Source organism: Fukomys damarensis, unplaced genomic scaffold (assembly GCF_012274545.1).
Source record: "Fukomys damarensis isolate Sample0158 unplaced genomic scaffold, DMR_v1.0_HiC HiC_scaffold_23, whole genome shotgun sequence".
NCBI lineage: Eukaryota > Metazoa > Chordata > Mammalia > Rodentia > Bathyergidae > Fukomys > Fukomys damarensis.
In genome coordinates, this window is record NW_022900935.1 from 32756077 (window position 1) to 32783993 (window position 27917).

The 27917-nt window shown below is 49.4% G+C and overlaps 1 protein-coding gene and 1 long non-coding RNA gene across 2 annotated transcripts; both read right to left on the reverse strand.

Annotated features, from left to right (window-relative positions):
- Nucleotides 1-2221: 2221 nt before the first annotated feature.
- LOC104852601 lies at nt 2222-8528 on the reverse strand. The gene is made up of 3 exons (XR_777533.2): nt 7161-8528; nt 6464-7071; nt 2222-2257 (listed from the first exon to the last, which is right to left on the reverse strand). It is a non-coding gene; the product is annotated as an uncharacterized LOC104852601 (long non-coding RNA).
- A 59-nt stretch (nt 8529-8587) lies between these two features.
- On the reverse strand, nt 8588-27911 carry Dhcr24 (24-dehydrocholesterol reductase). The gene is made up of 9 exons (XM_010610401.1): nt 27676-27911; nt 24477-24632; nt 20300-20405; nt 19526-19644; nt 17852-18115; nt 15305-15448; nt 10089-10286; nt 9599-9777; nt 8588-9512 (listed from the first exon to the last, which is right to left on the reverse strand). The coding sequence occupies exons 1-9, from the start codon at nt 27904-27906 to the stop codon at nt 9359-9361; spliced, it is 1551 nt and encodes a 516-aa protein (XP_010608703.1). The 5' UTR covers nt 27907-27911; the 3' UTR covers nt 8588-9358.
- Nucleotides 27912-27917: the final 6 nt, after the last annotated feature.

Here is a 27917-nt window from a genome sequence, read left to right on the forward strand (position 1 = left end):
TTTTCCCACGCTTTTTTGCCACCAATTCCTCTATGGAAGTGGCCTATTTGCCATTAGATAATATGACCAGTCCCATAGAAGGTAATCGAAATATCAGTTTGTCAGGATCTTTATGCTTTTCCTATATCCAGAATACTTCGGATATAACACCTTGTGTTAGACTTTTCAATCAGTCTGCTGTTTGGTTAGAAGTTTCTACACATACCAATTTCGAGGTGAATGCCTCATGGATCTCTGGTAGATGGCCCGCTATGACGGATAACTCTACGGGGCCTCCCCAACCCAAGTGGGCACCATTTTGTAAGGGGACCCATAAAGAAGTATTCTTCCCTTGGACTGAATGTCAAAGTAGGGAGGTTGGATGGGCGGTTCCGCAGTTCTTCACTTTCTCCCCTTACATGGGCTCGGATTTCAATCAGTCAGAACCAGGGGATAATTTCACTAACCAACAGCCTGGTATTGAAGGCTGGGTTAATCCCTTTGATTTGTGGATGCTTTGTGGAGTTAATGGTAGTTGTACTGATCTGCGTCCCTTCGCCATGATTGGCGGCGGGACTCAGGGGATTGGTAACTTTACTGGTGGAACGGATGAAGCCCTGAAGTTCTTTGCACCACCATCACCATCAACTCCAGCACCAGACTTCAAAGTACCGGGTGGTGCCGCTCAGCAACACTTCAATGGTCTACGCAACATCACCTTTGCACCCACTCCAGTTTGTGTGTGGCCACCATTTCTTTGGCTTGTGGCTAATGTGACTCTCTCACAGACTATGGAACTGATTTGTGCCAATGATACTTGGTACGCATCCTGCTGGGACGCTACCAAATTTCCTCATGCTGTGGTCGTCCGAATGCCTCGATTCATTCCTGTGCCAACGGAAGTGACGAATCCCTTGAGTATTGTAAGATCTAAGAGAGATTTTGGGATTACGGCAGCAATAGTATCGGCGATAACTATTGCAGCCGCTGGTGCGACCGCAGCCGCCGTCTCCCTCTCCACGTCAGTACAAACCGCAACTGCTTTGAATAATTTGTCAGCCAATGTAGCCTCTGCGCTCGATATGCAAGCCTCTGTTAATGCCCATTTGAAGGGAGGGTTAATGATTGTTAATCAAAGGGTTGATTTAGTGCAAGAGCAACTTGATGTGTTATGGCAATTGGCCCAAATAGGATGTATGTGGAGGATGCCAGGACTCTGTGTTGCACCTGTACAATATCATAATATGTCAAGAGCTGCAAATCTATCTAGGGAACTCTCTATATATTTGACTTCAAATTGGACGGGATGTTTTGATCAATTGATTAGACAATTGAGAGTAGCCATTGCTCATGTTAATTCTACCCGAGTAGACATTGTTTTTGCACAAGGTATATCTGATTGGATTGCAAGTGCTGTATCTATTCTGAAGGAGTGGGCTGGAATGGGATCAATGTTTGCTTTGTTGGCTTTGGCAGTGTTTTTGGGATTTTGGTGGTTATGTAAGATGAGACGACAGAGACAAAATGATAATACCATGTTATTGCAAGCTTTCGCTGCCCTTGAAGCCGGATACTCGCCTGCTGCCTGGTTGGCCAATTTACAATAGTAGCTTGAACGTTGGTCAATATTCTGCCTGTGCCTTGCTCATTCGGGGGCCATAAATACCTGCATCTCTCCACCTCCTTGGACATGGCCTCTGCACTCTGTGGATTAGTCCATTGCACCAGAATCAGGCATGTCCTTTTATAATCTTGTTGATCAGCCTTTGCACCGCTCAGAGGTTCTCCTCATTGCACGAGCTAAGGTGATCCAACAGTTGCTCACATGGAATACCTGCTTCGACCACCTTCCGGCCGGGGTGGTTGACAGGCTCCTCCTGAGCTCTAGTTATTTTAAGGAAGGGGGAGAGCTTCGACCACCTTCCGGCCGGGGTGGTTGACAGGCTCCTCCTGAGCACTAGTTATTATAAGGAAGGGGGAGATGTCACGCGCCATTATTTCCGGGTTCTTCATGCCCTGCATGAATTCTGGATGTGAGTCCGCCGGTGACGGTGGTTCATGCCTGCGCAGATGAGGCGCTTGGTTCGTCAGAATGATGCAGGCTGGCATGGACCAATAGAAATGGGCCACGTCACCCGGATGACTATAAAGGCAGGCTCGCATCCGGCTCGGGGTCTTTCTGCCATTTTGAAGAATGTAGAAGAAACTCCAATAAAGCATGCATCAGAAGAATCCTGAGTGTTGCGTGCTCCTTGCTGGCGAGGTGCGCGCGACAGATCTACGGGAGGGGTCATCAATAATGTCAATGTGTGGTTCTGAAGCATTTTTCAGGGCGGTATCCCTTGGGCCTTTGCAGAGGGATAGTTTGCAATAGAGGATCATAAAGGCCAGACACAAGGGATTTCTGACCATTTCCCTTGACTTTTGAAAAAGAGATCTAACTGGAGAATAGTGTTATAATTTAGATGGCCATGTTTTTGGCCACTGTTCTCCATCCCCTGGTTCATATTGTGTCCAAACTTTATTGCAAATTGTTTTTGATTATTAAGGATACAGCATCATGGTGAGGTGGGAGAGATTAGCAGGGTGTTGACTATGGTGATTTATAGGGACTATGGAGAGGGGAGAGAGAAGACTAGGTCTGGGATCCTCCTGAAGGCATCCCCGCAGAAGGACAGAGACCTTCCGAGCTTCAGGGTGTCTCCTCTTAGGAGCTCAAATTTCCTACCAGCCATCTCTGGTGAAGCAGGTGGCACCAGTGCCCTTTTGTTCCTTGAGTGTCTCTTTCTCCATAACTTATGACCTCAGGTCAGGCCTTAGGGCTTAAGTGGGTAGATAACCTGACCACAAGTCTTTAACTGATTCTATCTGGGTCCCTCATCGTTGTATCCCAGTGCAGGAGGCCATAAAGACAGACCATAGCTGTGAGGCAGACTAGAGACTGGTTTGGGACCTGGGGAGGAACAATTTTCTCAATGACCTTCTCAGGTATCATGCATGCCTTGCCCAACTGTAAGTCTCCCAAACACTTTACTGTGGTTCTAGGCCCTTGCACCTATGGTGATTGATACTCTATACCTGCTCCTTTGGGTGTCCTTCAGGTGTTTCCTAAATCTGTAAGACACTTATGAGGTTAACATGGTATCATCTATGTAACAGTGGGTGGGCAGGGTAAGAAGTCAATGTCCGGGGCCATCATCCCATGCCAAGTGGTGGCGCTATGCAGGTAACCCTGCGGGAGCACTTTAAGGTCCAGTTCAGTCTATTCCAGGTGAATGTAAATTGGTCCCAGGACTCAGCAGCTAATGAAAAGTGTTAGCAGGATGCAAAAGATAACAATAGGAGGCCACAGCCCACATCTGTTGTCCAGTCAGGAGACAAGTGCTGGGCACAGTAGCATGGATGGGGGCTACTATTTTGGTTACCTCTGTAATCTACAGTCATTCTCCATAAACTGTCCAGCTTGATTGGGTCTCTCCCAGTTTTCTCAGCTGCACATCCCTGACTTTACGGTCTATACTCATGTAGAAATCTCTGACTGTTCTGTGCAGGCTGTACCCCAATAGCACAATCACCCCTAGGAGAAGCTTGGTCTTTTTACATTTTTTTTTAAAGCCTGTGAACATCTGACGATATGGATTTTCCAACGACAAGTCTGTTAAGTTATGTTTAAATTGACTCAGGACAAACTTAACGATTTTTCTTTATCCTGCTTACTGTTTCCTTCTCTAAAAGCCTGGTGGCCTCTTGGATTCCAGAAGTCCTAGTACTTTTCCCCCACTTGGTCTCAGAGTTTACACACAGATGTTTACATTCCAGCCAGGACTGGCTGAACAACTTAGTTCTGTTTAATCTTGAACAGCAATATTATTTTAGCACAAGCAGAAAGCAGAGGAAGTTAACCCGTTAGCTGCAGTTTACAAGCTGTCCCATGCAGAAGAAATGCTCTGAGCATGCTGATTGGACAAAAATAGCAATTCAAATTTTGGACCCCAAAAGGGCTCTTGTTCACTCCTTTACAGGTTACCAGGAAGGTTAGTTTGCTCTTTGGATAACCTAGAAAGAAGCTAACCCCAATTTTGTTTCCCATTAGGACCCAGTGTGGGCACATTGTTGCACATATGTAAACCCGGCAGATGTGTGGGAGTTGTCTTGAGCCCACTGGAGCCTGCAATGCTCTGTTCCATTATCAAGTTGCCCTGTGATGGGAGTCTTCAAACAGCAGACACCCCACTGACATGCTGTTAGACCTCTGCCTGCAAGAGCGCAATCGGACAACTCAGAGGAGACTTAAGAGTTTCCTTCCTCCTGGCTGGCTCGCCACCAGTCCCAGATACCTGCTTGCTCCTTCTCAGGCTTCCTCACACAGGTCCCAGTGCCAGGTCCCTCGCTGCAGGTTAGGAGCTTCACTTACCAAGAGGTCCTGGCTTGGACTCTCAAGACAGCAGCCCAGAGAGTAAATGACCTGCCCCCACCTTGTGCAGTACTGGGAATTGACCTAGGGGCACTGTACCACTGAACTACATCCCCGGCCCTCTTTACTTTTTTTGAGACAGGATCTCAAAAAAGGCGTGCAGGGTGAAATCTGGGGGCCATCTCAGCATGGTTACATAACTGAGAAGTGCATCTTTGCAATATATTCTATGGGATCAGTGTAGTATTTGTATGGAATTTTTCTTATATTTGCTTTTGGAAAAAACCCATTCTTGCATTAATGTTGGTACCTGTACACTGCCCATGAGGCTCAGGGTCTTGTCAGGTGTGTGTGGTGGGGATCTTCACAGGAGGAACTGCTCTTGGTCGGAGCAGAGCACTCCCTGATGAGCCAAGTTCCACACAGAGCCTGACACCTGGCTTGTGCAGGACTTGGCCCCTGTGCCTCCCTTCACTCTTCTGGGTCTGCAGCCATCATCTCCGCAGGCTTGGGATCCTTAGGCACTTTGCCTGCAATGTTAGATGAGTCTGGTCCTTGTCTGAATCATTAATAGGCTCAATGTAGCTTTCAGGCAACTCATTTTTTTTTTGAGTCTCACTTTCTTTATCTGTGAAATGGGGAACCACTCTCTCCACATCCCCCTTTCAGTACTAAGAATTGAACCTAAGGCCTTCTCACTGAGGTACAACCCTAACCCTTTGAAGAACATTTTAATTTTGAGACAGGGTTGTACACTTACTAAATTGCGACTGTGATTCTCCTGCCTTGGCCTCCCAAAGCACTAGTATTACAAGTGTGCATCACCATGCCTGGCTGAAACTGATCCTTTCTGGTTATGTAAGGATTCAGTAAATAGTTACATACTATGTGCTATTCAAACATAAGGTGACATTCAGAGCTTAAACTGCAAAGGTGGTTTTAAGGGACACTGTAGTTTAGATCTAGAATGGCTTTTTTTTTTTTGTTTTTTTGGTACCGAGGATTGAACATGGGTCCCTGCGCTTGCAAAGCAGGGGGCGGAACCACTGAGCTAAATCCCCAGCCCTAGAATGGCTTCTAAAGACCCACGTCTAAGGCCAGGTCCCAGGGGGATGGGAATGTGCTCCTAGGATTGTGAATGGAGAGCTTTGTTCCACCACCCTCCCTCCAAGGCAGCAGGGCCATGAGCATGGACTGAAGCCTACAAAACTGAGTAAAAAATAACCCTTTCCTTGTATAAGGTGATTTTCTTAGGCATTTTGTTATAGTGATGGAAAGCTGACAACATAACATGTTAAAGATTTCTCTTGACAATGACACACAAAATCCAATTTGTAGAATGGAACAATTGCAAAGGGAGTTTCCTGGAGGTTCTTGCAAGTAACTTTAGGAGACACACATGGCATGTATTTTGGAAAATGTTCATCATGTATACCCTTTAATTTGCATAGAACTTTACTGTATTAAACTCAACTTTTTTTTTTTTTTGGTACCGGGGATTGAACTCGGGTCCTTGTGCTTGCAAGGCAGGCCACCAAACTGCTGAGCTAAATCCCCAGCCCCTAAACTCAACTTTTATACACCTGTTCAACCCTAGTTCACTAAACTAGTTCTAGGTATGTAGTGGCTCAACAATGTCCATTTACTTCCTGTTCCCTTAACAACCATGGGCAGTTAGCTCTGTGATGGGGATCCAGGCTCCTTCCAAGTGAGGACCTCCCCACTCAGTACCTGTGCCTGGTTGTCATCTGCATCCAGCCACTGTCAGAGAAGAGTCCAGTGAACATGTGCAGTTTTTACTACTTCTGTTCACACTGCCCTGGAGAGAAGTTAACCCAAGGTCCTGCCTGTATGTAAGGGAGGCTGGGAAGTGCAGCCCAGCTATGCAGAGAGAAATGCATCTTGGTAGTTAGCTGTTTTCCACCAGTTGACAGGCGAGGAAAATTCTCTTAACACGGACTAGCTTGTCATAATTACTTGGTCACAATCAAGTGACCAGGACTACAGCCAGATCTGATAACCACATCTGGGCCCTTAAAAAGGTCCCCACCCTGACCCAAGCTACCTTACCTGGATGCTCGCCTGTCACTGCCTCTCCCTTGCAGAGATCTGTGACACCTACTCTGGATCACCTGGGAAAATGACGGAAATTGACTTGTCGGTCCTGTTCCCCCCACACCAATGTTTTTAGCCCTTGCCCATGGGCGTGTGGGTTTGGAGGCAACTGAGCTGCAGAGTGATGCAGCTACACCCGAAGCCAGGTCTGACTCCTCTGAGCAAGAAAGGACAAAGGCTAATTTCAAGCCAGACTTTTTATTTGTACAGACACAGTGGCCCCACAGCACAGGAACACAAGTCCTAGAGGCACAGTCTCTGCAGCTGCAAGTCTGATGGGAAACTCATTCCTTTCTCTTTGGTCCCTGTGACCAAAGAGAAAAAATAATCACACATCATACACTGCCACAGCCACTCCCACCCCTCTTCCCTGTCACTAACGACCAATAATTCACCCTTCCAGCCAAAGAAATTGGCTACAATTCTGATCTTACAGAAATTCTACATGCAGCCAAGAAACCAAGGCTCTGGAGGGGAGAGGCACATTGCTCTTTACACACACACTGCCCAGTGGTACCAAGTTCAACTCCATCGGGAGCCTGCTGCATAGATGGACAGACACCCTGCAAGAAAAAGCTGGAACTTGGCCCACCATGCTTGGAAGACCAACTGCCTCTTTCCAGGCAATATGTCACTGGAGCCACATGTTTACCTGAGGCTGACGTGACTCCAAAATACCTTCCCTTCCAGGGCCCAGGTATGGTCTGTGGAGGGCTGGATTCTGATGAGAAGACTAAGGGTGACACAGCTGTGGCGACAGCCCAGTGGCTTCAGGATGGAGGCTCTTAAGGGTGAAATGATGGTACTTCTGCTCAGGTAACCATTCATCTACATTAAGTAGAGTCATCAGTCTAGCACTGGGGGGGGGTCACACATGCCAGGAGTCATGTGCTTCTCATACTAGAGAATGAGGACTCCCTTCTGCCTCCTCCAGGGCCAAACAGACAAGGGGGGCTTAACTTTCTGAATGCCACAAAGGCACTCAGTACCTGCACGACCACTCTAGAACACTTTGCAGTGAGCCAGGCAGTGCAGGGAATGGGAGCACATCCTTCAGTCAGAGGATGACTCTACAAGGATTTTGGCAGGCAGAGGGGTGAGATGGACACTTCCCGGCCAGTGCCAGATGTGCCTTTCTGAAAATGAGATGAGAGCTGGGCTTGGGACTGAAGGACCTTAAGTAACAGATAATCCCTGTCACCTTTTTTTTTCAACACAAACAAGGGTTGATTCCCTGGGTTTTGCAACAGTGGTGTCTTAAGCTTTTAGCCGGAAGGACTCCAGGGAGAGGTCACCTGGCCCAATGTGACAGATGAGGAAACTCCTGGAGGTACGAATACTTGCCTGCAGATGCACAGCTTGCAGGTGGGAGAGCAGGGACTGACTGCCAAGTCCTGAGTCCAGTATCACCGATCACTGATGTGACTGGCTCAGCTCTGCATCTCCCTTGTAGACCCAGCTCCTTCCAGTACATGACTCGGCTCCAGCCAGGGCCGGCAGTTCTTAGGATGGAGCTGCATAAACAACCACACTTGGATAACAAGGCAGAGGGAGCCGTGGAGGTTCCCTTCTCTCTGAACGGAAACAGAACTTTCTCTGAGCTTAGGATTTGTAAGGCACTGAAATTAACTACAGCTGGGGGTGGGACAAAGAAAAGCGGGGGTGAGGGGTAGGAAAAAATCCAGCTGATGCTTTTTTCTTTCAGCCCCAGTGAGACTCCTCAAAGAAACATAATGATGGGAACTCCACGCATCCTGAGGGACCTCTATTCCACCCCCAAGGCTGTAGCCCCTGCCCAATGCTTCAGAGCGGTGAAGATGCACCCGACTGTGACTAAGTTGGTACTGGAACAAGAGGGGGTCTAGAGGGTGGGAAGCCAAGAATGCGTCCAGGTGCTCTGGATCCGATTCACAGCGCAGGCTCCTCTCCAGCAGCCTCCTGGACACGGTTTTGTTTGGTTTTTTTGTTTGTTTGTTTTTTTGAGACAGGGTCTCACTATGTAGTTGAGACTGACCTGGAACTCACTATGTAGCCCAGGCTGGTCTCGAACTCACAGCGATCCTCCTGCCTCAGCCCCCCGAGTGCTGGGGTTACAGGCGAGTGCCACCGTGCCCTGCCTGGACACGGTTCTGAATGGGCTCAGTGATGGCCGGGACAGGCCTGCAAACCTGAGCGGGCAGGACAGGGGGCAGGACATCGCCAAGGACAGTAGAGAGACTTTGGGATCGGACCTGGCTTTGGCACAGCACATCTTGGACCTGCCTGCCCCACTGTTGCCCCAATGGGACCCTGGGGTGGAGAGGAGCCGTCCTTTTCCCCACAAGGGGCTCTTCTGGCTGACTCAGGCAATGGTGGTGCAACTCCAGGGTGTCCCCTTCATCATTCCAGCCAAACCTGCGCACAGATGACCCAGCAGGGAGTCTTTCTGGATTCAACTGCTGAATCCAAAGCGCTTTAGTCAGATGTGATGCTGAGTGGGAAGTGATAACAGCGACTGTGAACAAAGCACCCTTCATGTGACAGGTGCTGACTTAGATGACGGCCTGCAGGTACAATCACCTGCTTCACCTGATGGAGAGAGTGGAGCACAGAGGGTTAGGTGACACACCCAGAGTCACACACTGATGGGTGGCTACCCTGGGACCTGGACTCAGGGTGGTCTGACTCCAAGTCCCACACTCTTTGCACTGGACCAGGCTGTCCCAGACCTCTTGGGGACACTGACAGAGCCATCTGGGTGGGACTTCTGGAGGGGTTTGTTTCTGAAAAGGTAGGTTTGGGAAAGCAGCCAAACTGGGTGAAGGGAAAACGCAGGTCCACCCGCCTGCGTCTCTCTCCCAGAGGCTGGGCTCAGTGTCTTGCAGCCTTGCAGATCTTGTCGTACACCTCAGGGAAGGCATCCTGACAGCCCAGCTGCTTGCGTAGCTTGTGGTACAAGGAGCCATCGAACATTTCCCAGAACTCCTCCCGGTCCATGTAGCAGTCGGCATAGAGCATCTGGAACCTGCAAAGGGAGAAGAGCGGTGAAGGCTTGGGAAGCAGAGTCAGGAGGTGCAGGGAGGCGATAGGTGCTTGGGAGGAGCCACTCACCCATGCACGCTCCGCACAAACTTCTCCAGCTGACGCATGCAGGATCTGGCCTCGAAGTGCTTCACGCGTGGCTCTCCGTATGCACCGATGTCCACATACAGCTCAGCCTCATCTCCCTTGGGGTGCACCAGGCCAGGCTGGCTGGGCAGGATGAACGGGCACAGCCAGATGGGGTAGACCTGGGGAGGCCAGTGCAGCAGGCATTGACGCCTCTTCTCTCCAGCAGCTGACACTCCCACCCTGCCACAGGGAGGCTCTTCATCCTCCCAGGGCCCTGCTCTGCTGCAGAGAACCAGACCCCACAAACCCTGACTCCAGCGTACAGGAGCCATTCACAGAAGTGCTCATCACCAGGGCCATCGCCAAGTGACCAAGGGCTCTGTAGGCCTAGGGACAAGGCTTGATTTTACAGCTGGCTAAATCGAGAGGGTAGGCTGTGGGCTCAGGGGAGAGGCTGTGAAGTCCCAGGTCTGTGCCTGCTGCCACTCACATGGATGTCGTTTTGAAAGGTGTGCAGGGCCTGCTGCAGGCACTTCATGGGCACCAGCATGTCCTGTACCACGTGGTGCTGCTCATACAGCTTGCGCAGGGTTTCACCCTGGGTCAGCTTCAGCAGCGAGATCTTGGGGGGCACCATCCAGCCAAAGAGGTAGCGGAAGATGGGGTTATTGCCGAAAGGGATGATATCCTGAAAGACCAAGGTTGGGATGGGAGGAAGGAACCCAGGGCTGAGCACTGTCCCTGCCATTGCATACTCCAGGTATAAGTCCCGATCTGGAGAGGGTGAGCTACTAGGATTTCACCAGGGAACTCTGGGTTTGAGTCTCTGTTCTGGCATTTACCATATGTGACCACCTTAGACTGGTTCCTTAATTTCTCAGTGTTCTGTCTTCCCATCTGGGCAGAGAGACTAGGGAGGCTAATGAGAAATCAAAGGGAAGATGCTCACCCAGTGTTTGGAACAGACTGGTAAGGCGGCTGTCAAGCAGCAGGCATTGCATAAACAGAGATAAGCCAGGGAGTGAGAAGAGCAACGCCCACAGAGCTTAACCAACTTCCCTAAGGCCACAGTGGGGACAGCCAGTCACTGCCAAACCCCTGGCCCTCAGAAACTGAGCTGTACTACTGTTGGCTATTTTAACCCCCTGGCAGCAGCAGGTGACTGATATGCTCCACCCACTTACTGTGGATGACCTCAAACTGAATTTCCTACCTGTAAAATGGAAACAACTCTAAGCCCATCTTCCCATTGGGAAGACTACAATCAGGTGCATACAAGCACACGTGGAGAGAGGCATGCTGACCACTGTGCACACCTCGTCCAACTCTCCCAGTGTCGGTGCTCACTGTCCCCATGCTGCTCTGGGTGGGGGTGAAGGTCTTGCTATCTTATTCTGCCTTTGGCAAAACTGCCCACCAGCAGCTTGGGACCTTCACACCATCCCAAGAGGGAGTAGAAGTGAGGGAGACCCTGCAGCCCCCAAGCTATGATGAGACTCCCCTGCCTACCCATCACATTTACCCACCCCACCCTCAGAAATGACTGATGGCCTCTTGCAAGAAGCTACCAGGTGTGACTATGCCTGTTTCTTAGTCACCACAGACCTCCTCCTTGCACCATTACCTGCTACAGCAAGGCAGCACCTCAGGCTGAGCCAATCAATCACCATCCCCTGGCTACCCTGTGCCCCTCCTCAGGCTCTCCTCAAACACTCTGCTCTCTCCTGGCTCAGAACAAGGTCCTGGTTGTGCCCTAGATCCTCTCAAGTGGGCCTCCCATGAGCCTCTTGTCGCTGGGCTTGATGGAACCTTGGGTCCTCCTTGCCCCTCACTGCTGCTCCCACATCTGTCCCTCCTGCTCCCCTAGAAACCACCCTCGACAACACTGAAGTACGGTGCTCTCCCCAAGTCCTCACACCTCCCACACACACGTGTGACCCACTGGATCCCGGATCACTGTCAGCCTCTTCCATATTGGTTTCTGGTGATCTCAGTATCCAGGGATTATCCTGCCCAAGCCCTATTTCTAGGCTCCCTGGCCTCCTCTTACCTTCTAGTGGTCTTATCCCCTCCACTGGCCTCAGCCAAGACTGGCATGTCACATTCCAAAGCGGTGATGACACCTGAGGACCCAGGGTTAGAGCCGATGCCAGCTTCGTGGGCCTGCTTCTTTAGGCAGTTTTCCCAGAGCAGCTACACCACCCTGACTCCCTCATGCTGAGGCTGTGGCACAGCCAAGCAGCTGATACAGAGCCCTGGGCCTGCAAAGCCTACATGGCCCTTCAGGAAGGTTTGCCGCCCCAGTCTGTCATAGTTTCTCCATCACGAGCACTGGTCCTCTGCCATCACCAATTCTCCTTCTGTCCTGGCTTAGGAGCCTGACTTCACTTCTGCCTGGGCCCCGGTGTACTGCAGGCTCTCCTCAGTCCCTGAGGCCTCACAGCCTCCCTTCTTGGCCGGCTTGGACTGTAACAGTCACTTGTGGCCCACTCATTGCACCATCTGCACAGCCTCCTTGGGCTCGGCTCTCACTCTCCACCCCTCCTGCCCCACCCCTGCAGCCAAACCCTGGCTGGTCTCCCCGAGAACTCACACAACAGTCCTGGGACTTCCCCAGAGAATGAATTTCCCTCTCCAAGGGCCGTCACGTATCCTCTCTCCTCAAGCCTTCGCCAACCACCCACCTCAGCTGAAATCCTTGCCTCTCATTTCACTGCAAAATTGGAAGCAATCCAGAGGGAACTCCTATACCCTCCCACCGCCAGATCGTCCTTGTTCCCAACTATTGCTTTCGGTGCTGCTTCCCTCCTGCCTGTGCACCCATTGTGAGGCCACGCTGCACCGGAGCCCAGGAGCACGCTGCCCTCTAAACACACCGTCTCTCCTACACTGTCCTTCCTTCCTCTGGCAGGCCACTCCCCGACAGCTATGCTGTCTTCTCTCCTACCTGAATCACATAAACGTGAGCCCTGGTCCATCCTTATGATCTCCACTTCTTTGTCTCCCACTCTCTCTTGGACTCAGCAGTTGTGGTTTCACCCCACTGCTCATAGTCACTGAGGGCCTCTACAGACTCACGCGGCAGGATCCCACACCATGGTCAGCTTCCTCTCTCTGTGCTTTTGTATTTTCTTCTGTGCTGGGGGTTGTGCAGGCTCAGCAAGCTACCACTGAGCTACACTCCCAGCTCATCTTACTTGCTCAGTCTCCACTTGGCTCTAGGATGCCTTGTCCTTCTGGTCTACCCTCCTTCCTACCCCCATTCCCAATGGCACTGTCTCCCATCAGGTCTCCATCCCTGAACTTGTAGAGCACCCCAGGGCTGGGCTCTTGCATCTTCGCTTCCATGGCTTCCGATAACATTTGTCTGCTATGGATGCCCACATTTACACATGTGGCATCACCCCTGCTAAACCCCGGAAACGCCGCCACAAGTAGCCACTGCCTACTTAGCATCCCACCTGGGGGCCAGAGGTATCTCAATCTGACAAACCCCAGACCAAACTTCTGCTTTCCCTTCCTAGACCCCTCCCCAGCTTCCCATGGCAGTCAAGGGCACCCCGTTCTTGGAGGAGATCACACCCACGGCCAGCCTGTCGTCACCCCTCACAGCATCTCCAAGGTCTGATGCTTCCTTCCTCCTCCACTGCTGTTACCCAGACAACAGGAATCTTCCTTCTACTCTTCCACTTCTGCCTACTCCCATCTCAGCCACTCTCCATTCAACTGTCAAAGAGCTTTTAAAACACAAATCAGGCCATGTTACTTCCCTGCTCAAAGTCCCCCTGATTTCCTATCACACAGAAATAAAACCAAGTCCCTTCCTGACCTACAAGGACGAGACCCAGCCTCTGGCTGCTGTCTGGCCTCTTTCTGCACCAGCTCCAGCTCAGCAGCCTTCCTGCTGGTTTCCAACACAGGCAGCCTGCAGGATGACGGGTGAGCATGTGCTAAAGAGTGCTGCTAGGCCCCCGTCACACAAGCAACAAATAAAAGGGAAGAGCCAAACCTCAGAGCTCTCAGAGGAAAGCAGGGTAAATCTGCATGATCGTGTACTTGGCAATAGAGTCTTACATATCAAAGTAAGAACACAAGCAACAAAAGGGACAACAGATAAACTGGACTTCCACATTAAAAGGCCTTTAGTGCTGAGAGTCCACAGAAATGTACAGAAGCCGGGGATTTAGCTCAGTGGTTCCACTGCCTGCCTCACAAGTGCAAGGTCTCCCAAGTTCGATCCCCGGTACCAAAACAAACAAACAAACAGAAATGTACAGAAGAAGATATTTGCACACTATGTATCTGCTAATACTGATACCCAGAATAGTAAAGAACTCTTCCAGCTCCGCAGCAAGACAATCAGCCCAGTTAAAAATGGACATAGGGCCAGGGGTTTAGCTGAGTGATATGGTGCCTGCCTCAAAAGCACAAGGTCTTGAGTTCGATCCCCAGGACCACACACACACACACACACACACACACACACACACACAAAAAAAAAAAAAAAAAAAAAAAAAAAGACAAAGGATCTGGACAGAAAGTTCTCCAAAGATACACGAGTGCCCAAAAAGCACATGAAGTGACACCCAACACCATGAATCCAGAAGAAAATGCAAATCAAAAGCCACAATGAGACGCCACTTCACACCCACTAGGATGATTATGTAATAACAAGCATTCAAAGACCAGGAAGTAAGTGTGGTAGAAATGCAGAAAAACTGCCTCACTCATTCACTGCTGGAGGGAATTGCAGGGCGGTTCTGCTATGTAACCTGGCAACTGTCCCCCAGGTGCGTTTATACCCAAAGGACTGAAAACTGTACTCAAATACTTGTGCATGAATGTTCACAGCAGCACTGCTCACAATGGCCAAAAGGCTGAAACAGCCCAAATGTCCATCAACAGACGTGTGGAAAAGCCAAGTGTGGTAACGGAAGCAATGAAAAAGTCATGCAAAACACACGAGACATGGAACACTATGCAAAATGAAAGATGCCAGTCACACTGGGCACATCTTGTATGATTCTCATTTATAGGAAATATCCAGAATAGGCAAATCCTCAGAGACAAAGCCAATCAGAAGTTGCCACAGGCTGGGGGAGGAGGACAGAGAAAGACTGCGTAATGGGTATGAGGTTTTCTTTTGTGATGAAGAAAAGTTCTGAAACCACACAGAGGTGGTGGGTGCACAACACTGTGCAGGAATTAAATTCCAAGAGCTGTCCACTTGGCAGTGGTTAATTCTTTGTTTGTTTGTTTTTTGGTATGGGGATCGAACTCAGGTCCTTGCGCTTGCAAGGCAGGCAGCGGAACCACTGAGCTTAATCCACAGCCCGACAGTGGTTAATTCTGCTAGCTCATTTTGGCTCTCTCTCTGCCTGGGCTGTGTCCAGGTCCTTGATCACAAAGATCTCCCCAGGGACCTATCCTGACACCACTCCCCCTTCCCCTGACAAATTCCTGCCTACCTTTCCAGGGCACGCTTGATGGCCCTTCCCACCCAGAGCAGAGCAGGCCACCTCCTCCCCCTGCTCTCTGGCTCTGCTCAGATGGCTTACCCTTCCTGAAGGGAGAAGAGGTCTGTATTCCCCTAAGTGTGGCCCAAGAGCCCGCTCCCAGCACCCTTGGTGACAGCCAGCTTCTGTCACTACCCATAGCTGTTCTGCTCAGCTCCCTCAGGACGGAGCTGAAGGACAGCCACCTCACCTGGAGCTCCCAGAAGATGCTGCGTGTGTGGCGGTGGTAGTACTGTCTCAGGGGAATGTACTCCAGGCCCTCCCGGTTTGTCTTCAGGTAGTTCTCCACGTGCTTGAAGAACCAGGGCTTGTAGTAACAGCCGATGCTATTCAGCTGAAAGGACAGAGGCCATCAGAGGTAATCAGAGTGCCAGCTGCCACCAGGGAAACAGCAATACAGGCTGCTAGCAACACCGCCAGCCTTTCCAGAGCTGTTGGGTCATCACTGCCTTCACAGTCTGAAGAGCCAGGCAAAGCTGGGTGCAGTGGCGCTCTCTGCAGAGGCTATAGGTGGTGGGTACAAGGGCTGCACCGCTAGCTCCTAACTATTTAAGAACCTAGTGACCCCATCCCAGCCTGCTGCTCCTGCTCCATGAGCACAGTGCAAATGTAACAGGTTAGGTCTGCTGTGATGCAGGTAGCTCCCTCCTCCCACCTAAGAGGTCAGTTCATTGCTCAGCTCTAAGGCACTTTCCTGTGGGCCCAGACCAGGCTCCGCAGTCCTCAGGCACAGCACTTCCCAGCTGGAATCCCCTCCTCTGGCATGAGGCAGAAGTGCACCAGAAGGAACTTGCCCATGCCCTGGCATTAGCCTACACCTTCTACTGACCTGCTGCCTTCTAGGGAACTTAGAGCTTGTCTCAAAAAAAAAAAAAAAAAAAAAAAAAAAAAAGGCTAAGGATATAGTTTAGTGAAAATGCCTTAGTTCAATCCCCAGTACTACTTAAAAGAAAAACAAAACAAACAAGCAAACAAAAATATATGTGTGTGTGTGGTTTATTTGTGCCTTTTAGATTTACACACAGGAAAAGTTCTCTTTTTTTACACCATAGTTCTTTATAAAACTAGAACCATCCTGTGCATACTGCAGTTATCTGCCCCTTCCACTTACAGTCCCTGGCTGATCCTGCGGGGGCTGCTTGGCCTCTCAGATCCCCACTTACCGAACAGGCAGGGTGGTGGTACCCCTCCCACCAGGATGGTAAAGTAAGAGACAACAGGGAAGGTCCCAAGCCTGGTGCCCGGCACACAGGACTTACAGTACCAGCTCCCTGCCCTGATGCCAACCCACAGCACTGCAGCCAGCATGTGCAGCTTATGTGGGTGTCAGCCTCTCGTGGAACCTGCTCTGAAAGGGGCATTTGTTGTGATGCACCGGAAATGGGCTTAGGAACCTGTGTGCCCAGCTGGCTTTGGAGTGGTGTACACGGCCTCTGTCTGGTAAGAAAAACAGGCTGAAATCCAAGGAACCACAGCAACTTGACCAGAGCCAGGTGAGACCTGGCCACACACCTGGCAGTGGTACCTGCTGCATAATGAAGTTGAGACTCAGTGTTCCTGGATACAGGTGTTGCTGGTGCTCAGATTCACCAGGAACTATTTGGGCTAGAAAAGCTCAGAAAGCCATAAAGATACCATATTGCTGGTTTCTCCCGGGTATGTTAGCTGGGGAGGCTACATGGACATGAGCTCCCTTTGCAGCTCTAGCACTATTACCACAAGCCAATTCCTGCCTCTACGTCTGCCTGTGAAATGGGCTGTTGCATCCTCTCAGGGTCACAGCGTCTTTATCCTGAAGTCTGTAGAGCGCCTACAGGGCAGAGTCCAGAGCAGCTTTATACACCTCAAAGCCTGGAGAAATGCCCACCTGAATGATGTCATCTACCACTCTCCTGCCCAGTCTTGTTCACCTGGGGGACATCGAGGCCTTGCTAACTGGGCTATCGGCAATGTGGCCTTGCAGCCTCTCTGTCACAGGGTCAGGGAGAACTTCTGGGAAGGCCCTGGATTCCTCCTTGGAAAATAAAGGAACTGGGCCCAGTGTTCAAACCTTTTAAAAGGTGTAAAGAGGAGTCTCTCCTTTCACTTTTCTACACTTTCGAATTTTCTACAATAAACAAATGTTTTCTTTTTCTCCTTCTGTCTTCTTTTTTTTGGGAAGTGATGGGGAGGGCTAAGGCCTCATGCATGCTAGGGAAGTGTTCTACCACTGAGCCACACCCCAGCCACACAAATCCTTTCTGAATGGAGAAAAATTTGGCATTAAAAATTACATGGTGTAAAGCCATGGTGGCGCATGCCTGTAATCCCAGCACTTGGGAGGCTGAGGCAGGAGGATCATTGTGAGTTCGAGACCAGCCTGGGCTACATAGTGAGTTCAAAGACAGCCTGAACTGCACATCAAAACCCTTGTCTAAAAATAAAACCAAAAACAACATGGTATGAGTTGAAGGAGTGAGTGTTGATCTGAACTCTGAGGCATCAAATTGACAACTGACCTCTTGGCTTTGTCTTCCTAGGGGAATTTATATTACTTCTTCTAGCCTCGGCTTCCTTGTCTATACAATGGGACTACAGTAAGAACCAGGGAACATCTGTCAGGAGGGGCCGGAGCAGAGGAAATGGAGGCTCTCCTCATTGAAGGAGACATTCCGGAAGGCAGAGCCTGTAGGCCCTCAGAGCCCCAGACCTCCTTCCTCCCCTGACCTCAGTCCAGAGGCAGGGAACCCAGGCTTACCTTGCCAGGTTCTGCTTCATCAGTCATGACGCCGGTCATAATGACAGCCTCATCCAGGGAGTAGAGCAGCCCCTCCACAAAGTGGTTCTCCAGGCGCTGGGACTCCCGGGTAAATTTGTCACAGATGGCTTCCAGGCCCCGTACTGGTTCAAACCGCAGCTTGACATACTTCTTGGCGGGGATGATGCGGATCTCAGCAGCCACCAGGAATCCCAGGGTCCCACAGGACCAGGGCACAGCATAGAATAGGTCGGAGTTTTCGGACTGTGACACAGAATGGACACTTGCTGAGAATCTGGATGATGGCCCCAGGGGGCATTCCTGCCGTCACTACCTCATACAAATCTGAGCAAAGAACTCTACGGGCTGTACTTAGCACCCTCAGCAACTGTATCACGCCCTCTGACAGGTAAAGGAAGTGTGTGCCCAGGAGGTGACTTATCTTGCCCAGGACTTCCTGGGCAGGGCTTCCCATGCTCAGCAAGGTCACCAACTCTAGCCAGGAGCTCCACCCATAGCACCTCCTCCAGGGCCACAAATCTGTTTCTAACTTCCTTCTTTCTCCATTCTCAGAGACACACCACTGACCTTTCTTTTAACCATTCTAATTCAGATTCTTGATTCCAGAAAAGCTCCTTTCCAAAAAAGTCCTGTCTGTCTTGGTTTTGCTAGTGAGCCAGCCCTGCTTGATCTCTGCCAAACTCAAATGCCCTTAGTGTGGGCACGGAGGGGATGGTGGGGGTGAGAGATGGGCAGGCAACTCTGTAGTAGGCCAGAAGCTTCTGGAGTAGCACCCCTGGGCCAAATGACCTCCCACACGCCCATCCATCCAGATCACGGCAGCCAATCAAAACCGGCATGGAGCACCTCCTCATCCTCCTAACCATGCTCATCAGAGGAGGAATGGGGCTCGAAGAAGGGAGGCCACAATGAATGTGTGTCTCCCGCCTCTGCTGGTGGTAGACAGGTTTGAAGGCAGTGCCCGGGCAAGCATTCAGGAAATCATGCTGAGCTGATGAGAAGCTGACCAAGGTAGGAGCTCCCAACTGGACTCCCTTCCCTGGACTCACCCTCTGTGCAGCCAGCAGCCCTGGGGCTCTCTGAACTATCCACTTCAAAAGTCTCTCCCATCCTGGGCTCCTGACATATGCTAGACTTTATTTAAAGTTCCAATTCTGTCCCACTCCTTAGGTAAAATGACTCACATATCTGTGCCCTACTTTGGGTGGCAGAAATTATCTTTTCCCAGAGCAGCCTCTTTGCTTTTGGTGATACCTCACAACATGTGACATGGGGGTTTGACATCGAGACCTGACCTACTCTGGAGAGACAACCTGGGGTAACAAATGGCTGAGGGCAAGGATCTGGGCACCTGGTTGTTAAGAGTTTGAGTTCCAACTGTAGGATTTACTATCTGTGTGACCTAGGCCAAGATTATGAACCTTTCTGTGATCTTCAGATTCCTAATTGTGACGTGGGGATAATAACAGCACTTACTCACAGGCCGTTAAGGAATAAATGCCTTAAATATATATGAACTCACAATAGTGCCTAAGCACTCAGAAGGGGGTGCATAAACTTCTGTTCGTCTTATGGACACAGACTGAACAGGTCCATCTGAGATGCAGTCTCAGATGGTGAGACTCTGGTGGCTGCCCCCACCCTTCAACTCACCGGCGTGCATCGCACGAAGCTGCCGTCGGCCAGGATCAGCTCGTAGGCAGTGCAGATGTGCTGGAACAGGCCATACTTGTGGGAGGATGACTCGATGCCTGTGCCCATGATCAAGCCCCCTGCAGGGACACATGTGTCAGCCTGGCAGAGCCATCATGTGCAGGGCAAGGGTGGCAGAAATGGGCTGTTAATTTAGCAGATCCCCATCTCTGTCGATTTGGTGAGCAGAAGTGAGAAGGATGGGCTTAAACAGGAGCTGAGGGCCTTAAGAGTCCGGGGAGCTGGGGGGCAGACTCCTCCAGGGCATTTACATCCCCACCTCCGCCGGCTACTGAGAAACCTGCATTTGTTCATTTTAAGGGGACTTCCATGAAAAGGAGGGGTGCTGAATGGGCTGGGAGCCCTGACTGGTGGGGACGGTTAAAGGAGGAGAGGGTGCTTCCCTTAGATAAGAAAAGACTTCCCACGAGCCCTGTGGGAAGAAAAGTGCAACTGGACTTAGATTCTGTGTGTTGCACAAGTAGGAATGGAATAGTGGACATAAGTCACAGGGAAGCAGATCTCAGCTGGAAATTACAGAGCGCCTCTGAAAACTTGAGCTGCTCAGAATGGCCGACAGTGAAGCCTTGTCACTGGTGCTAGGTAAGTACAGAAGGGTGACTTGTCCCAGGTGGGAGAATGGCCATTTCTGGACCAGATGGAAGGTGGCCAAGTCCCCTCTGCTCTGACCCTGGGACCATCTGACCCCTCCTGCCCTTGAACATGAGTCCTCACCCACTGTGAGGTCGTCCAGCTCAGGTAGCACAGGCAGTGTCCAGCCGATGGAGGTGAGCAGGGCGGTCACCTGACCCATGGACACCAAGGGCTCCACACGGACAATCTGCGGACATGAGAACAGAGACCCAGCTCTCAATCCACACTTGAGCACAGGCATTCCTGCAGCCTTTACCAGCTCCTTCCAGGACTCTACACTGCCTTTACTTACTCTGGCACTGGGTCAGTGAGGGTTGAATCAAATCCTTTCTTTTTTTATTTTTTGAAACAAGGTCTCGCTGTCTAGTTCAGGCTGGCTTGAACTCACTATGCAGCCCAAGCTGGCCTCGAACTGGTGGCAATCCTCCTGCCTCACCCTCCTGAGTGCTGGAATTACAGGCATGAGCCACCATATCCAGCTCAAATCCTTTAAAATACCTAAAAATAAATGCTTTATTACAAGAAAAATGCTCATTTGAAAGACTCAGCAAAAATAAGGAGGAAAACAAAAACTCATTGTAGTTCTTTAGAATTACTGATGTTAATAATGGAGTGGGTTTATTTTATTTTTTTTCCACTGCATGTCTATATATCTCCATTTCTAATTTGTACTACAAACACACACATGTACAGTGTTGTCCTCCCTTTAAAAAAACAGCACTGTGACCATCATCCCTTATCATTTACTTTCTTATAAAATGCGATTTGTAATAGACGGAATAAGCCATCAAGTGGAATTCTGCTTCCAGATGAGATGGAGCAACAGAGACCAGATTTACCCTACCATCTGAAAACACACACACACACACACACGCGCGCGCGCACGCACACACACACCAAACAAACCAACCACAAAAACCCAGACAAAAAAGATAAGAAAAAAAGAGTTTTCAACACAGTAAACACAGGACTTGAAGGGCAGAACCCAAGAGGCAGGAAACATAAGTTGCGAAGACCTTAGCTCACCGCCTGGAGCCAGAAAGGGCTGCGAGGGGACCTCCTGGAGCCCCGGGTGCCAAGCTGCAGAGATGGAGATGAGAGCCCAAGACCACGGAGGAGAGTTTGCAGACAGCACATGGGAGAAGAGTGCAGCATAGAGAGGAAGCTGAAGAACTGTGAAGGCTGCTGCTGGCGTATTCACCTGAGTAATACACAGGTGGGTATTACCTGAGGCCACAGACAAGGAAGGTGCCACCAGGAAAGGTAACAGGTGAGGGTAGCAGGGCTTAGAGCATGGCATCTGCTCCCACAGCCAGCAGGGAAAATCTCATGATTCACAGGGCGTTTGGCAGAGGATCAGTTTACCCTAAATTAAATGCTGCTACAGTGCCACCTAAGAAAATCAGGACCCCACAGAATCAAACTGTTTCCAACTAGCTTAGATGTCTCCTAGAACAATGCTCAAGACTTTCAGGAATGGGACAATACGCAGCACGCAGTAAGGTGCAATTTCAGAATCTAAAAATTTACCAGGCATGCAAAGAGGTAGGAAAATTCGACCCATAATGAGAAAAATGAATCAAGCAAAACAGATTCAGAACTGACACAGATATTAGAATTAGCAAATAGGAATTTCAAAACATTTATTATAACTGCATTCTCTACATTCAGATACTTAAGTGGAGACATTACAAGGATATTAGAAAAACACAAATCAAACTTCTAGAAAAGAAACCCACAATGTCTGAAATGAAAGATACACTAAATTGAACAAGAAATTAGAGAATGCAGAAGAAAAGATCAGAGAACTTACACACACAGCCACACAGACTGTCCAAAATGAAATAGAGAAAAAAGAACTTTAAAAAAAGAATAGTACATCAGTGAGCTGAGCTATGGGCATAAACATCTTTTTTTTTTTTTTTTTTTTTTTTTTTTTTTTTTATGGTTTTTTTGAGACAAGGTCTCACTACGTAGATCAGACTGCTCTGGAACTCACTGTGTAGCCCAGGCTGGTCTCAAACTCACAGCGATCCTCCTGCCTTAGCCTCCCGAGTGCTGGGATTACAGGTGTTCGCCACCACGCCTGGCTCATATTTTAAATCAGTCCGGGATTTAGCTCAGTGGTGCCTCCACCTGCCTTGCAAGCACAAGGTCCCGAGTTCCATCCTCAATCCCAAAAAGAAAAAAGAAAAAAATGTACACAGAAGAATAAATATCTTGTATCTAAAAATAGAACTTCAAAATACATGAAGCAAAAACTGATAGAAATGTAAAAGAAATAAATAAATCCACAGTTACAGGGCAGATTTCAGTATCCTTGACTCTACAACCAATAAAATAAGTAAGAGAAATGTTTAAGGAGACAGGACACTTGATTATGACTATTAACTAATGTGTCTTTATTGATATTTGTAGAACATATCACCACAAAACAGGAAGATATCCATATAAAATATATAGATACAAGGAATATATACCAAGACAGCCCATATTTGGGGCCAGAAAGTCTCAATAAGTTGAAAAGCTTTCTAATCTAAATTATGTTTTCTAACAATAGCTTGAATTAAATAAAAAAATCAATATTATAAAGCTCTCTGGAAAACTCAATTATTTGGAAACTAAATGATTTCTAAATAACAGATATCAAGGCACTCATCAAAAAAGAAATTAGAAAGTATTTTGAACTGAATAAAAATGAAAGCAATGAAATTTGTGGGCTGTATCTAAAAGAGCACTTAGGAAAATTTATAGAACTAAACATCTATATTAGAAAAAAAGAAAGGTTAAACTAATGATCTAAACTTTAAAAAGCTACATAGAGAATTAGGTACGATGGTGCATGCCTATAATGCCAGCAGTCTGAGGGGCTAAAGGAGGAATATTTCAAGTTCAGAGCTCAGCCTGGGCACCTCAGTGAGCCTCTGTATCAAAAAATAAATAAATAAATAAAAATAAAAAAGCTTAAAAAGGAAATGGAGATGTGGCTCAGATATAGAGCAAGTGCTCTGTATACACACAGCCCTGGTTTGATCCCCATCACTGCAAGAAAAATAAAATTAAGCCAGAAGTAAAAGAAAAGAAATAGCAAAGACAAAGTAAAATCAATGCAGTCAAAAGCTAGTTCTTTGAGGTCAATAAAGTTGACTTCTCTTTTTTAGCCAGACTGACAGGAAGAAAAGAGAGCAGGCACAAGTTACCGGTATAAAGAACGGCCATAGTAGCAGGGTTACAGATTCTACAGATGGTAAGAACAAGACAGAAATGTTACGAACTCTGTCAATAATTATACAACTTGGTGTCACTAACAATGCCTTTAAGACACAAACTCCAAAGCTCACCCAAAAAAGAAACAAGTGGAAAAGCCCTGAATCTATTAAAGAAACTGAATTTGTAGTTAAAATTTGCTCACAGAGAAAACTCCAGGCCCAAACAGCTTCATTTTATGGTTTCTATAAAACTTCTAGAGGAAACAAGAGACCTTTGAGACAGATTAGGCAAAGTGATAGGATTACTCCTTATCCAAGGATGTAGGGGAAGAGGCAGGGAGGGGTTTAAGGCACCTGAGGAAACTTAGGAATTAAAAGACATGTACACCACATTTACATCAAGAGTGGCTGTTAGCCCCATTATTGGACATTGGGTTGTCTCTGACTGGAAATAAAGGTGTGATACATTCTGGGTGTTGGGCATCTTTACATTTAAGTCTATCTCTTTCTCCTCAAGCAAGATTTCAAGCAGAATCACTAGGCAGACCAGAGTATGTATATTTCCAGGGTGTTAAACAAGTGAGTCTCAAGGAAGCCTGTAAGAAGTTCCCCTCCTCCCAGCCACCTCTGTAGCCTGTTCGTTTTTACCAGCACACTTCCTTCCCAGGAAGAGACACATAGATTCTCTTTTGTCTCTGGTTTCTGCCCACGGTTTCCCCACTCCTGACTTCTGCAGAACTGAAAGGATTCACCTGAGCTCTCAGTTTGCCTGTCTGTGGGGTGGGCTGGTCTCTCCCCTGTCTCGTACAGCTTGGAGGACAGCACTGGTGGGCAGAGCCTTTCCTGATGAGCATGGGCCATGGTTCTTGTCCACTCTGGGATGCTCTTGGCTAACATCATCTCCCTCCCTAAGGGTCCCTCAAACCAGGTGCAATGCCCCAACCCTCCCAGGGCCAGGAACTGACACAGATATTAAAATTAGCAAATAGGAATTTCAAAACATTTATTATAACTGCATTCTCTACATTCAGATACTTAAGCGCTCTCACCTGCTTCTTGGTGTCCACCTCTAGGATGTCCATCAGGTTGATCATGATGTTTTTGTGTGTCTTCTTGTATTTCCCAACCCGCAATGAGACGGTGAGCCAGCCAGGGCGCCCCGTGCACATGAAAGTCTTGCTGCCCTGCTCCTTCCATTCTCGAACCTGCAACCAGAGATAGAGGCTGAGCTGGCTCCAACCAGGATCCGCAGAGCAGCTCCTAACCTTGCCTTCAGGGAGAAAGAGCTTGGAAGGATGCCCCCGCCCTGACACTGGGAGGAACAGGATGGTGAAATGAACCTGGAATCTGGTCCCAGCCTCTGTTGTCTCCCTGACTGGCAAGGTTGACAATAAAGCCAATACACTGCTATACCACCAGGAAGGAGGGAGAAAGCTGGAATACAGGATCAGAGTGTTTCAAAAACATTAACTGAGAAGTTCAGGAAAGGTTTTAGAATGGTAACAAGAGTGACTATATAAAATGATTACCAATGTCTTACTCATCTTTATAACATTCCTTGGAGGTAGGGATGACCACTTTGCAGATGAGGACACTCAGAGGTAACAAAACTTGTCCAGGACCACAGGACCAATGACTAGCAGAGCCAGATGCACAGCCAGGACTGACTGCAGGCCCAGGAAGACAGCTGAGCTCATAGTAACAGTAACAGTCCACAGAAGGACAGCTAACACTGACTGGTACTTATTCCATGTCAAGCTCTGTCCTAAGTAGTAGCATGCGTGCACTCACGGTCATTTTGCTAGGGACAGAAGAGGAAGGACCAGGAAGCCAATGGAAAGAAGGGCTCTGGCAAAACTTTGAATATACGTGAGCAGAGCACAAAAACAAGGGGATGGCAAGCCTTCAGGAACACAGGTGTTCCATTCCTGAGACTGACACCTTCCAGGGAGGGAGGTATTTGTTGTTTTAACCAGCGATCATCTATTTCTTTTTTTATCCACTTCTGTTTGTTTCCTTATTTTGGTACCAGGAATTGAACTCAGGATCTCGCACTTGTCAGGCAGGCACTGCACCACTGAGCTACATCCCTGGCCCTCTTTTTCATCTGCTTTTAACCCTATCTTCCTTGGCCCAGGTGTGATTTATCCTGCTTCACCCCAGGAGGTAGGCATATGACAGGGGTCTGATTCTATCTTTCTGGACACGATATAGGATCAGATTGGTTCTAGGAAAGATCCTCTGTTTACTGGATGAATCTAAGCCAGAAACTGTTGAGGCCTCCACAGAGACAGCCTCCCTGAGAAGTCAACTCAGGGGTAATCAGAGCCAAGACACAGCAGATGGATGAAAAGATGGAGAGGGAAAGGGAATTCTGGATATGGCCATGCCTATGCTATTTTTACTCCTAGACTTCTTAGGATGGGAGCCAGCAAAGCTCCTTTTTGCCAAGCTACTTTAAACTGAGTTTCTATCACTTGCAACCAAGAGTCCTCTCAAATCCTGGTCAGGTTTCCTGGAGGAAGCTGCAGTGGAGCTGGTTCAGCAAAGAGCTCAACAATGGGAAGGGCTTTCTCGCGATCAGAGGCTGGGGCTGCCACATTAATTCTGAGGAGTTCAAGCCTGGGGGTTGGGGTTACTGAGAAAGGGATTCCCATGAGTTGGTGGTAAAAGTGAGAAGTGGAGATGCTACAACCAATCAGGTCTGGCCTCGCCCAATTCTACAGTCCAGAACTTAACCCAAGCCCAGGCGTGCTGAAGTGGGTTACAGGTAGCGAGGCCAGTTGGATTGGATTCTGATGGGAATTAACCAAGATTCTCGGTGGGGAGGCAATGCCTGAAAAAACCACTCTTGGCACTAGATACACATTAAAGAGAGTAGGAAGCAGAAAAAAGTACCACTGGTCAGGCAGCTGGTGAAATAAGCCAGGTGTCAGGCAACAGAATCTGACTTACAGACTGGAAAGAATGGGAATGAAAAAATGCCAAGTGCTCAGGCTCACCAGGGGTTCCAGCCCCACTTTCTAGTCTTGCAACATGACTCAGTTGGAATCTCAATCTTTCCCATTAGTAAAACACACGCACTGTGGTGATGACCATAAATAATGGACAGCAATGGTGAACGGCTGTGGCACACAGCAGGGCCAGGGCAGAGGGCTGGTCCTCTGGGTCCCCTCGTTTTCTGTCTACAGAGAGACAGAAACCTTCTGTTTAGTGTGGGTTAATAAGTATTCACTATGCTGCTCCGAGCCAGGCCCCATGGGCCCAGGGGTCAGATAACACTCCTGCTTTCTAGGAGCTCACAGACTGATTAGGGAGACAGCAAGTAAACCGAGAATCTGAATTCACAGAAAGAACTGGGAAAGACAGTGCCGCTGGGAAGAGGGCAGCCAGAGCTCAGGAGCTGGATTGTGAGCAGCAAAAGCGGGAAGAGGAGCGCAAAGCATTTCAGGATGCTGCCCCTCGTGCCCCAGGCCCACTTCTTATCCCTAATGGGAAGCTCTTCAGCATCATCTTCAGGCTCCTGCCAGCTGGGAGCCATCAGAACAGGGGCAGCAGGAAACAGAAGCTCTCAGCAACTTGATGCCAGTTAAAAGAGGAACATAAGGAGGGGCGGAAAGAGCCAAGACACTGGCCAGACCTGAAGCCCATGCCAGCCCCAGCCTGGGAACTGCAGCAGGATGCCAGGTAGGCTTCGTGGAAGGTGGCATAAGGGAGGATGTCCGGTTACAGGCGACCGCCTTTGTCAGGAGTCAGCCCTCCAGCCCCAGAGGCCGGCATGAGGTTGGGGTCTGGACTCTACCTTTTTTTTTAGCGGGGATTGAACTCGGGTCCACCGAACCGCTGAGCTAAATCCCCGGCCCCCTTGGACTGTACCTTTTGACTTTACTTCTTTATCTGAAAAGCGCCCGAAGCACCTTCTTGCTACAAATAAACTTTAACCTTTAACTTGGCCTCAAGACTCCTCTCCAACCGGCTCTAACGGACTATCAATCTTCCTCCCCTGGGTGGCGCCTGCCCTTTCCCCCTTCCCAGCCTGTAACACACCGGTCCCCCGACCCGACTCACGTCCCCAGACCTCTCTCGCTTCCCAGCTCCGCCTGCCGCCCGGGAGCCTTTATTCCTTCGCAGCGCTCGGGCCTGACGAGCTACCTGACCGCTGCGCACCTGAGCAGGTCTGCGGGTTCCCTGCCTCCTTGCCGGGGTCGCACGCGGTGGGCACCGCGTGGACCTCGGGCCCGCGCCCACCTGCTTCTGGATGTCCCGAACGCGCTGCTCATGCAGGCGCGGCGCGCTGCTGAGCCGGAACACCACCCAGGCGCGCAGGTAGTAGTAGATGTCGAAGATGAGCGACAGCGGCAGCAGGAAGAGACACACGAACACCCAGCGCTGGTGGATGAGCACGAACTCCAGCCCCTTCACGCGCACCCACAGCAGGAAGAGCAGCGCGCACACCGCCAGCGACAAGGCGGGCTCCATTGTACCGGGCG

Coding starts and splice junctions, on each gene's coding strand:
- Dhcr24 (XM_010610401.1), bottom strand. CDS start 27,906: ATGGAGCCCGCCTTGTCGCTGGCGGTGTGCGCGCTGCTCTTCCTGCTG. Junction 19,645..20,299: donor GCTGGACGACCTCACAGTGG/GTGAGGACTCAT, acceptor GTGTCCCTGCAG/GGGGCTTGATCATGGGCACA. Junction 18,116..19,525: donor GCTTCGTGCGATGCACGCCG/GTGAGTTGAAGG, acceptor TCTGTGTCACAG/TCCGAAAACTCCGACCTATT.